This window comes from Aspergillus alliaceus, assembly GCF_009176365.1.
Source record: "Aspergillus alliaceus strain CBS 536.65 unplaced genomic scaffold BDW43scaffold_2, whole genome shotgun sequence".
Classification (NCBI taxonomy): Eukaryota; Fungi; Ascomycota; class Eurotiomycetes; order Eurotiales; family Aspergillaceae; genus Aspergillus; species Aspergillus alliaceus.
Genome location: NW_022474685.1, coordinates 747,386 through 758,899, shown reverse-complemented (window position 1 = coordinate 758,899; position 11,514 = coordinate 747,386). Strand labels below are relative to the sequence as shown.

Here is an 11,514-nt window from a genome sequence, read left to right as displayed (position 1 = left end):
TAAATCATTGCTCTACTAGGAAAGGATCTACAGCTGTGGGCCCCCGCGGGTGGTTCACATATATATATTTTGACCCATGGGTGGTTTGCATACTATCTTGACCCGGCCCAAACCCAACGGGCTGGGTTGCAAAACCTGAAAAACCCGGCCCAACCCGCGGGCCTAACAAGTCTAGTGAGTGCTATATCTGCAGATTCTTTAAACAAGACTATATCTGCTATATCTAATATATTAATTACTCTAGATCCTATATAGCAGACTATCTAAAGTGCTCTGCTAGATTATAAGTATAAAAGAGCACTGTTATCTGTCTCTCCTAAGATACTCTAGCTGCTATTTATAAAGCTGGCTAGCTTATCTTTTAATAATAATAAGTTAAATAATCCTCTACTAATTAATTTACTAGTCTATACTCTTTAGACTATCTACTAGCCTAGCTTTCTAATCTATTACTAAGCTAACTATTAAGCTAGCTTTTCTAAGTATTTACTAGCTAAGCTCTCTCTTAGCCAGAACTATAAAAATAATTTAGGCTAATATTAGAAGAGATAACACTGCCTATAATCTACTACTATTATTTAAGATAGATATTATTCTTATTCAGGAATCTTAAATAAATAAAATAAATTATTAGATAAAAATATATCTTTACTACTAATTTTTTAGTCCTACTATATACTGGAAGACCAGACCTAGAGCTTTAATATATATATACTGGAATCTCCCAGTATACTTATTCTCTCAGCCTGTCTTATCTAATATTGCAGCTGTCTATACAGCAGGCCTTACTATTATTAATATCTATTATTATTTATATAATCCAGTTATCTTAGTCTAATCTAGATTAACTTTATTAACTCTCTATATACTACTTTAATACTCTTCTCTATAGAATATTATTCTAGCAGAGAATTTTAATACTTACTATCTTCTTTAATAGCTAGATATTAGGCTATAATTAATCTTAGCTAGCTTAGCAGATTTAATAAAGTAACTTAAAATCTATAAGCTAGTACTTTATTTTAAGTCAGATACTCTTATCTATAGATATAATATCTTAGACTTTATTTTTTTAAATCTGTCTATAAAAACTATAGTTAAAGACTATCTAAGTATCTCAAGTAATTATATAACTATCTTAATAATAGTAAACTAGAATAAATCTTTATCCTATCTAAAACTAGGCTATACTAACTAGAAGAAGACTAGGACTATTCTAATCCCACTATTTCTAAGTCTTTCTATTAATATACTGGCAGAGAAGCTTATTAGTAGAGTATAGCTAGTAATTTATAATATATTAGAATATAATATTTATAGACTTCTATAAATTCCTTAGTAAACTCCAGAACTTATTATTCTATTATAATAAATATAGTAGCAATAAATCCTAGACTATATTTTACTTTAGAAAGTAGTCTTCTATATAAAAGTTAATTACTAGAAAAAGTAGATTAATTAAGCTATATTATCTATTAATATCTTTATTTTTATAAAGTAATATAAATATTTAGATTAGCTTATTATTTCCTTTCTAAATATCTAGAATATCTAGATTATAACTCTATAAGATAAGATAAATATCTTTCTCTTATATCTTTTAAAAAAGAAAGTCTCTTTTCTAGATTAGTAAAAAAAAGACTTTTCTACTAAATCTCTAGATTTACTAGATTTTCTATTTAAAGAAGACTACTAGTCTATTCTCTATATCTCTACTTTATTTACTTCTAGAGAGAATAAACTTATTACTATAGTCTAGAGAGAGCTCTAGTCTATTCTAGATAACTTAATTACTCTACTCTACTGCCACTATCTACAAGAAGACTGCTATCTATATATTCTTAAGACTATAAAAATTATAATACTATTAAAGTTAGACAAGAGAGATCTTATTTAGTCAAGTATCTAATATTCTATTAGTCTATTATCTATCTTAAATAAGAGTCTTGAACAGCTTCTTATACAGTATATAGCTATATAGATAATTCAGGTAAAGCTACTATTACTCTATTACTTCAGTATACTTCCAGACTGCTTTATAATAAATCTAGTCCAGGTCCTTATTTACAGGATAGAGAAAACTTTCTAAATAGAAAAGATTACTTTACTACTATTACTAGATATAAAAGAGATCTTTAATACTGTAATTTATTAATAGCTGCTTTTCTAACTATATCTATAAAAATAGAATAATAATCTAATCTAGCTAATCTAGAATTAGCTATTAGACTATTTAGTCTTAATATAGATTAGGAATACTATAGTAATAGACTTATTAAAGAAAGATCTACTATAGAGATCTTTTCTCTCTCTAATTCTCTTTTTATTATATATAGTAATAGTATTTACTGCCTATAAAGAGTTCTTTAATTATATAGATAATCTAGAACTATTATTTATTAAATATATCTTTAAAAAGATCTTCTAGTAGCTTATTAAAACTTATCAGTTAATTACTATATTCAGTACAGAATCAGGTCTTTTCTTTTCTTTAGAAAAGATAGAGATATAGTACTTCTCTAAATAATAGAACTAGTCTCTCTTTACTATTCTTCTTTTAAGACTAGATATAGTTAAACTATCTAGTTATATCTACTAGCTAGAGATTCTACTAGATACTAAGCTTATCTTTAGACTATATATAAACTATATCTTTAGCCAGAACAAGTAGCTAGCACAGTATCTTTAAAGATTAAGTAATATTTAATAAGATTATCCAGTTATCTCTATATAAGCAGTAGTTATATAATATATTATACTGACAGTACTTTATAGAGTAAAAGTATTCTATACTGGTATTAAATAATAATAGATTATTAATTTTCTATATTTCTTATTCTGCTTAGCTACCTTAACTATTCTCTCTATCTATAAATTATTATCTACTGCAGTACTATTTTATAAGATAGATCTGTCTAATCTAAAAGCTCTACTTAACAGTATTCTCTAGAGAATATATATTAGATATATAAGCTTAGATACTGAATATCTAATTATATATATAGCAGATAAAACTGGATCTAAATTTAAAACTAGACTTAATACTATACTCTAATATATCTCTATTTCTGTATTAGAATATATTTAAATAGAGATATCTCTTCTGCTATTATCTATACTTCTAATATTCTGTAAAGAATATACTCCTGTATTACTGTAAATATTAGTTTATTCAGATAGCTTATAAACAGAATATAGCACTGATTATAGATATATAGTATACTATAGCTCTATTCTTTTTATCTAGGGATCTGGCCCTGCCAGCCTGAAAACTAAGATCTATAATATAGAGCTTATAAATATAGTAAAGAGTCTCTAAGCTATAATTAGACAGCTATATATTTAATATACTATCTACTTAACTATCTTACTTAATAATCTAGCGGCAGCCAGTCTTCTTATATATAATAGACTAATTTCTTATTAGTACAGACTTACAGATATCTTCTGACAGCTCTTAATATAATAAAAGAAAGCCTTATCTCTTCTAGACTTATTATATAAGTCTCTAGAGATATACTAGATTCCAGGCCACTTAGAAATAGCAGAAAATAAACTTATAGACTAACTTACTAAATAAAATATAATAATTAATAGTTTCTATATTCTTTTCTCTTTATCTTATCTTAGATAGAAGATAAAACAGTAACTCTATATAGACTTTTTAGTAATATATATAAAGACTATACTACAGATCTATTATAATCTGAATATTAGGCTCTATATAAAGAGTAGTTATTTTTAGAAATATAGTTTTCTCTACTAGATTCTAGACCAGCTAATAGCTGCCTGTACAGGCTATAAAAACTTTATAGTATATTATAAAAAATACTATTATCTAGACTATCTAGTAATCTACTCCTGTAGCAGGCTAAAGTCTTTTACTTACTTTTTCTTCTATCTATATATCAGGAAGCACTAGAGAGATAGATAGAAGTATCTAAAGACTAGTCTATTAAAGATAATTAACTAGCTCTTTAGTATAGCTACTAGAACTAAAGAGTTTAGCTATATTATATAAGTTTTATTCTTTTTTAAGGATATATATCTAAACTGGGCCTGTCTAAGTACTAAATAGTATAACAGTCTATACTTCTACCTGGATAGAGATAGACAGCATCCCTTTCTATCTATAGATAGCTAAAGCAGGTTTCTAAGTCTAGAAGACCTGGCCAGAATAGTACCAGGCACTTCTTTCACTCTTCTCTAATATATAGTGTTCAGATTTGCTGCTTCAAGCATGTACTTAGCTAGTTCCTAGTGAGATTTCTGTTTAGGCAGCACGTCCAGTTGCCCCTAGGGAGGCCGCGGATCACGTTGCCACGTGACCCGCCGAGTGACGTTAAATAGTAGCCATAGCCATAGCCATAGCCCCTGAAGGCTTTACCTACTAGTGATTAGTTGAAAGAGAGAAGAAGAAGCAGTCAAGATAATTGATATAGTCGTCCATAGAATTGAGCATCTACCGGAATGGCATCCGGTCCTCAGTAGGCTACGTACGTGTAGCTGATACAGCCTCATCCTGCCCATCTTTCCCCTGAGATCACAACATCTATCAACTGTACCTTCGGCGAATCTAGGCTCTGCTGTTTGCGATTGTCATACATCTTCGAAAGAGATCTGTGGGTTCTCGTTTTCCGTTCGTCTTTATCAATTTAGAGCCTAGGAAGGCATCTGATCGCGTAGACTGGAAAAGAATTAGGGGTGCAAACACAAACGGCACAGGACCCAGCCATCCAATCAACGACAGAGAGCTCGATGATGCAGTAGCGACCCTTATTTCATGCACTACCACAACGATAGACCAGCACACACCGATATCTAAACCATCGCATTATTCTAGGCGATAGTTCTCCTAAGGACTGAAGACACAGCAATGTGAAGCCAGGAAAGCGCGCCGGAGATAACAGGAAGGAAACGCTGAAAGAGGACGTTATGATCCAGTATCACTAGCCCTATTCAAGAAAATGGGGCTGAAATGCAGAACTTGGACAAGAGCTATCGAAAAGGCGAAAGCAAACCACTGGAAAGAGTTTATAAATAAGGCCGGAGAGAGCCATCTCTGGAAGGCAGCGTCCTACATGCGCCCGCGAGAATTGTACGATACCATCCGGCTATTGAAACACGAACCAGAAGAGATAGCAGTTCTTCCCTTAGATAGAACCCCGGAAAATGATATAGATATAGAAGAGAAGGAAGAGATCATGTGAGCACCAATCACAGAGTAAGAAGTCTACTGCGTCTATTTTCGCCAAAGCGATAAAAGCGTCGGGAGAGAATAGGCTCCCGGTACTGGTATAGAAGCAGCTACAGCAATACCTTAGCAAAGAGATCCTTTAGATCTTTACTGTGTTAATTAATCTTAGCTATTACCCGCGATAGAGGAAACGGGCGAATTATAGTACTCCGGAAACTGGGAAAGCCTAACTATACCGCCGCTGAAGTATGTAGACTGATTCCTCTCTTATATATACTAAAGAAGGTCCTTGAAGCTGTTATAGTCAATCGCCTAACCCACAAGGGGTGGTGATAGTATCATAGGTATAGTTCTTCTCAATAAGTCTGCGTAATCAGCATATTTTTCAGGAACTGCCTCATCATACCTACTGCGTTAAAATATCTATTTTTTCAGCATTTTTAGTAGAATAGCTGTAACATTGAAATATATGATATATTAATAACTGAAAAACATAAATATATAAAGAGAAATAGCAAAACCAAATTTAAGTATTTAGTTTACCAGCCCCTAACCTGAATAACCGTCTTGAGACGCCTGCCCATACTACCTATTATATTTTTTGTGATATCCAGGCGAATTGAGCTCAAGGACTGTTCTAGCACTCCCAATGGATAATTCTTTTTCTTATCAAAACCATTGCAGTTTTTATTATTAGGATTATTATATATACGCCTTCTTTGAGAGGAAATTATATATACTTGATAGGGTTACGATCAGGCGAGTATGGCAAGTATTCTATATGTTTTATGCTATTGTTGAGCTTCTGGGCTTTTTGATCGTAGACACCAACGAAAACTTTCCGGAGCACATTTTCAATGCATCGCGGGTCTTCTGCTTTTAAAATACAGCGAGAACACTCACTAGAAGATAGTCCATATCTTTTTTCTTAGTAAACGCCTTAGCACTCTTCCTCGCTGTTAAGCGTCCTAGCGTCAAACGTAATAGGTGATATCTATTGAATATGCCCAAGGAATTACCTAGCATCGCAGGCACCTGACATACGCCTGGTGAATTGACCACCTGCGGAAGTATGTGGATGGTTGAATACTATGGTGATTAGGCCACCTATAAAAGGCCTCATGATTCCCACCTAAATAGGCCCTTCTAGATAGTTTGATAGGGATCTTGAAAATCTGATCATTTTGATATCGTATCATACGAATATCTTTCCAGATACTCTACAATATCTCGCAGGGAAATATGTCCACAAATCAGTCCACTATAGAAACACCACAGTGGTCATTTGTATCGATCCCGCAGTCTGTTGTAGCCTCTCTAGGACTTCGCCATACATCATACCATGTACGTAGCACGCCCCAATGACGTGGAACATTCCAGGCCTATCTGGAATACGCCTAATAACGAGTGGAGTCTGAACTGTAGGAATAATACATATCTGATCTCCAGGTTCGACTAAGGGTGAGCCCGTGCCGCTATAGTGCCAAAACCTACATTAGTAGGGTATTGGCGAAATAAACAAGGAAGGGGATAGATGAGGTGGCATACATGTAGCCTTTCATTGTAATAAAAAACCTTTCTCCATTAATATGATTTGCCGCCCGCTGCAGGAATGGGATGTAGCGTGCCTTGGGGCCCGAACTGTACTGTTTGAGCCACCCGGAATCACGGAGATGAGCCAGTATAGAGCCGCAGTAGTTGCCACAGTACTCTATGAAGCTTCGGGCAATGCTCAGGTCATCATCCTTGTCGCAGATTCCAAGAAGCGTGCTGGCCAATGCGAGTGCCATATCCGGATAAGCGAGGCTGCTCTGCTTCTCAAACTCCCGAAGAAGGGACCAGTATCGTTCGGCAAGGCTAGGATTCTCACTTAGTAGCTCCTCTGCGTTACGGTAATTTGGTTCTCTATCCCAAGCCTCCTTCATTTTGCTCTCAGGGGGTATATCGGCGACTTCACCACAAGAGAGGATAGTCTCAATGAGGAACACGCGGAGTTTTAGCCGAGACCTGTCCACTTCCTTGGTAGACAAGCCTTGGAAAGACGTGAAAGTACCTCGGTCCGCAGCATACCTACCGTTTATGGTCCAGGCTCGACGAGTATCCAAACGAGGGCACCACGAGGGACCTTGACTATTCAGGTCCTTAGATGAGCAGTTCCACACTAATCCCAGGAACCGATGTGAGCGGGTGCTCAGTTGAGAGAACAAACGAAGCCGCAGTTCAGTTAGGTCTATGGTGTAGTCAGCTTCCAGTAAGAGATTGCCAGTTCTTGGCTTAGCGAGAGGGTGGCCAAGGAAGGCATAGACGTAGTCTCTATGGTCAGTCGCCCTCTGAATATGTCGAGCCCTGAATAACACATCTTCAAATTCGCTGTTCGACGTGTCCGTATGCCGCGAGATGGTCGTAAGGATGTACGAATCCCGAAACCAGGAGTTGTGGGCGTCTGTGTACGAAACCCAAACGGAGTTGAAAAGATCAGAAATGTATCCAGACTTGAAGGAAATGTCTGGGAAGTGCCTCCCAGTCCTCGCCCAGGCCTGTGCAAATTCCATGATCTTGGTGAAGTCAATCACGGAAGTTCCATAAGCAAGAAAGGCTTTCTTCGCAAGGCCGATTTCCTGGAGGATCCAGACGCGCTGGAACCAGGACTGCTCAAATATCGGAACCACATGTTGCAGACGCTCAGAGGTAATAGTACCATAGCCCCCATCCGGCTGCCACCATTCTCCAGTACGAATCCGCTCCTCTGACAGATACTTCGCAGCGAGGAGATTATAATCCTCAATGACTTGGAATGCGATTCTTGCTGCTTCTCCGTTCTTGCCGTCGTCGCCAAACGAGACGATAACTTGTTCAGCCTGGGAATAAATTTCACCCATCATATTAACTTGGAGCGCCTTTTCTTGTAGGTCTAATTGGTTGATACAGAGGGCATCGGCCCATATGCGTCTCGGTTCGCTTGTTCGCCTTACCTGACGCAACGCCAAGTAGAGATTGGCCGTGACATTGAGTGAATAGCCCTGGCAATTAATCTGTCTGATATTTCTGGGGTTGCCCCAGACATATGAAATTGCTTCATAGGCTGTACCCGTGCTCAGTTTAGTATTAGCCAGCCAGGCTCCCTAATGGAGGATAACGAGGATCTTACAGTCACGTCCAATTTGACTAGTGACAAGAGTAGCGCTGATCACATCCTGATCCCAAGGGCCTGGCTCAAGGATGAGAAGCCGCGTCCATTTTCCTGCAGGCAAGGGAGAATACAGGGGATGTTGACCATTTGTCGACATGGTGCTCTTATCATTGATACCGTACTCGTGATTGTGGAAGGACAACGTTACTAGTGCGGGGAAACGAAACAATTTATATGCAACATGCTCTCTAGCCACAGCCACGCTATTAGCAAATCCCATTCCTGCTCGTATTCCCCTTCTTCATCAAAAATAAATGTTACCCTTGTGTGAATAGCCGAGAAATCCATGGAAAAATCCACCAATATATATACTGTTAAGGCACTATGTGGAGATCATTCTCATCCAAAATCATGATCCTTATTCCTACTATCTACAGCTATATTTACCACTAACACCTAAACGCTTGTCGGCCAGATCATCCTACTAGCCGATCCAATCAGGAACGCTAGCCCGAATCCCTAGCCAACATATATATCCATCTGCTCGGTCCCTCGTTTCGTTGGAGTACATCCTTCTCAGGCAACGGAGAAAGGAGAATATAATACAAAATCACATAGAATGCGCAATGGATGGCTTCTAATTCAGGTTGTATTTAGGCTACGGCATATTCGCGTTTGCGTAATTCCCACTAGATTAACTACATCTAGGGTTTCATTTGAGGTACATCACTCTGAGTGAGCTTTGCAATTATCGGTCATTTATGCCCGTTCTGGTGGTAACAGAGCTACCTCCCTCTGTTCAACTATCTTTTTAAGTATTCTGTAGGAAATACCTAAGAGAGATTGATGCCTTTCACTTTTGAAGGTTATTCCCGATATTTGAGATTAAGTCTAAAGTAGTAGGGTTGCCAGTCATTTCGGTATTTGTAGCTGTTGTGAATTGAGGCCCCAACAGGTATACTATAGAAGTTTACCTGGTGGAGCCTCAATTCACAACATTCCCTCTTAAGATCTCTGTGCTAGCACTGTGATACTGCACTTGTGAGTATCGACTAGGCCTCGGTAAAATCACTGAAAACTCTGCTTGGGAAAAACGAGTGGAGAGCGCCCTCGTTCGATCTTGCTACTTTCCCCAACTTTTGTGCGGACCCTTCCAGGCCAATAAATTTATAGAAGCTTGAACAGTCGAGCAGCCCCAATGTATACATATTAAATGATATCAAACGATCTGAATTTATGATCCATATTCAATTACCTTGAGGGCCTGTCTAGGTGGGAATCATGAGGTCTTTTATAGGTGGCCTGATCACCAAGCATATGTCAGGTGCCTGCGATACTAGGTAATTTCATGGGCGTATTATATAACGTCTAGAATAAAGGTCATGAATGTTTCTAGCAATATCCGTATACGGAGATATGTGCGTCAGGCCTCGTGGCTCGTGTATATAATCTAGCTTGAATGGTTTGTTGGTCATGATATGAGCCCACCGTCAAATTACTCGCACATCGTGATTCCTTCTTGTTTCAATGATCTAGACTCGAGGGACATGGTCCTCTTGTAACCCCTGGGGGATTGACTCATCAGACTGCTGGACATGCCCTTAATGAGGCTATAGCAACTGTTATCATTTACTCCTGGGAATGACTCAGAACGTTGAATAAGACGGGAATTGCCGCGGGCTGGAAGACCTGGTACTCAGGGTTGATGTGATGTACATGCCGACTAGCTGACAGTGGCGGCAACCCTTAGCTACCCTGACAACATAAATGCACGTCGCTTTGGGTTTAATAGAACTTTGAAGCAGCAGCAGTATGCCTCAGGACATTTGCGGCAGAAGACACATGTAACTCCTTAGTAAGTATTTACACAATAACTACGCTACTACCCCCAATTCCCCCCTTCTTTTTCTTCTCTCCTCCTCACAATTCAGTTGTTTTCCAAACAGTCCTGCACCGACCAGGAAGCATAAGATCGCTCCTATATCTGTTTGAATTCGGTTTCCATAATTCTGGTTTATCGACTGATTGACCGTCCGGTAATGTTTCGCTCGATCAGCCACCCAGTGCGCAGGGAGAGGTCTCCAAGCTCTGCTCCTGTTACTCCGTCCATCCCCCTCGTAAATAATTTCATTTCGGGCAATAGAAAAAAAATGCAGACCTCCACTCCTCTCTAGCCGTACGCTACACGCCCACATGAATTGCTACCCATGAGATGAACCATTTGTAGGTAGCTACCCAGTCCTACGTAGCCCATACGAAGCTGTGTAAGGCGCTGCTTACATCCTTGCGCGTTTGTCTGAAAGCGCGGCATCAAGCACTCATATCATCCGACCCTATCAGGAAAAATTAAATTCCATCTTGGCTTCGACGTTTATGTTCTGACGAATGCTGTTCGTGCCGGTGTGCAATCGAACGACGGCGTCAAAATCTCTAATGAGAATACCACAATGGAGACTGAGGAGAACCCATAGGAGGGATGTCAGGCAGCAACAGTGCTCTTTCTCGGTTTGCGGAAAACACTCGGTATATTTTTGCCTGGGTCTTTCGAGGTGCGATTGATGTTACTGAAAATGCCCGGATGGGAAGTGGCTCTACTCATGTACGGAATCATACCAACAATCGGAATGTCGCTATTTCCCTACTCTCTGATACGTACACCAAGGTTTCAGCGCAGGCGGCATCAGAAGTCGGTGTGGAAAACGGCGATAGTCCAGTGAGCTGACTGACGGATGGTGGAAACCATCGTTAGAGTGCGCATGCGGCGACGTTCGGAAACAGCGGCGCATTGGTGACTTGGAAGGAGATCTGGAACCCTATTTTTTATTTCATCGCCACGGGATGTCGCGGACAGTTTGCCGGTACATTCTTCCAGCAAGTTGATCCCGACGGTGAGAAGGTTGGAAGTCCCTTGAAAAGCACCAGTGCCTTTGTCGTCTGCGATACGGTGATGATAGCTGCTGGGCGGGTCTGCTAGCTATACGAGAGCATGGAGTGAGATCTCTCGCAGGCTGTGTATGTGTCTTCCTGGACAACAACTATGATGAGTTTTGCCTGTATTAGCTTGGACGGGGCCGCTTCGACCACCGCAGCTTATCCAATAACCATGTCGCAGCAGACAGTTGGGGTGCAGCTTCTTAAGCCGGCTGTACTTACGGAGCTGTTCTCTTTGAAGCATTTTTGGGAAGAT

At 38.8% G+C, this 11,514-nt stretch overlaps 2 protein-coding genes across 2 annotated transcripts; one reads left to right on the top strand and one right to left on the bottom strand.

Moving 5' to 3' along the window:
- Positions 1-6,444: 6,444 nt before the first annotated feature.
- BDW43DRAFT_260376 (HET domain-containing protein) lies at positions 6,445-8,497 on the bottom strand. The gene is made up of 3 exons (XM_032040197.1): positions 8,346-8,497; positions 6,746-8,279; positions 6,445-6,672 (listed from the first exon to the last, which is right to left on the bottom strand). The coding sequence occupies exons 1-3, from the start codon at positions 8,482-8,484 to the stop codon at positions 6,459-6,461; spliced, it is 1,887 nt and encodes a 628-aa protein (XP_031905803.1). The 5' UTR covers positions 8,485-8,497; the 3' UTR covers positions 6,445-6,458.
- Positions 8,498-10,803: 2,306 nt separating this feature from the next.
- BDW43DRAFT_305853 (uncharacterized protein) lies at positions 10,804-11,301 on the top strand (the record flags this gene model as incomplete). Its single annotated transcript, XM_032045882.1, has 2 exons — positions 10,804-11,013; positions 11,077-11,301. The coding sequence occupies 2 exons, from the start codon at positions 10,804-10,806 to the stop codon at positions 11,299-11,301; spliced, it is 435 nt and encodes a 144-aa protein (XP_031905802.1).
- Between the last annotated feature and the right edge of the window lie 213 nt (positions 11,302-11,514).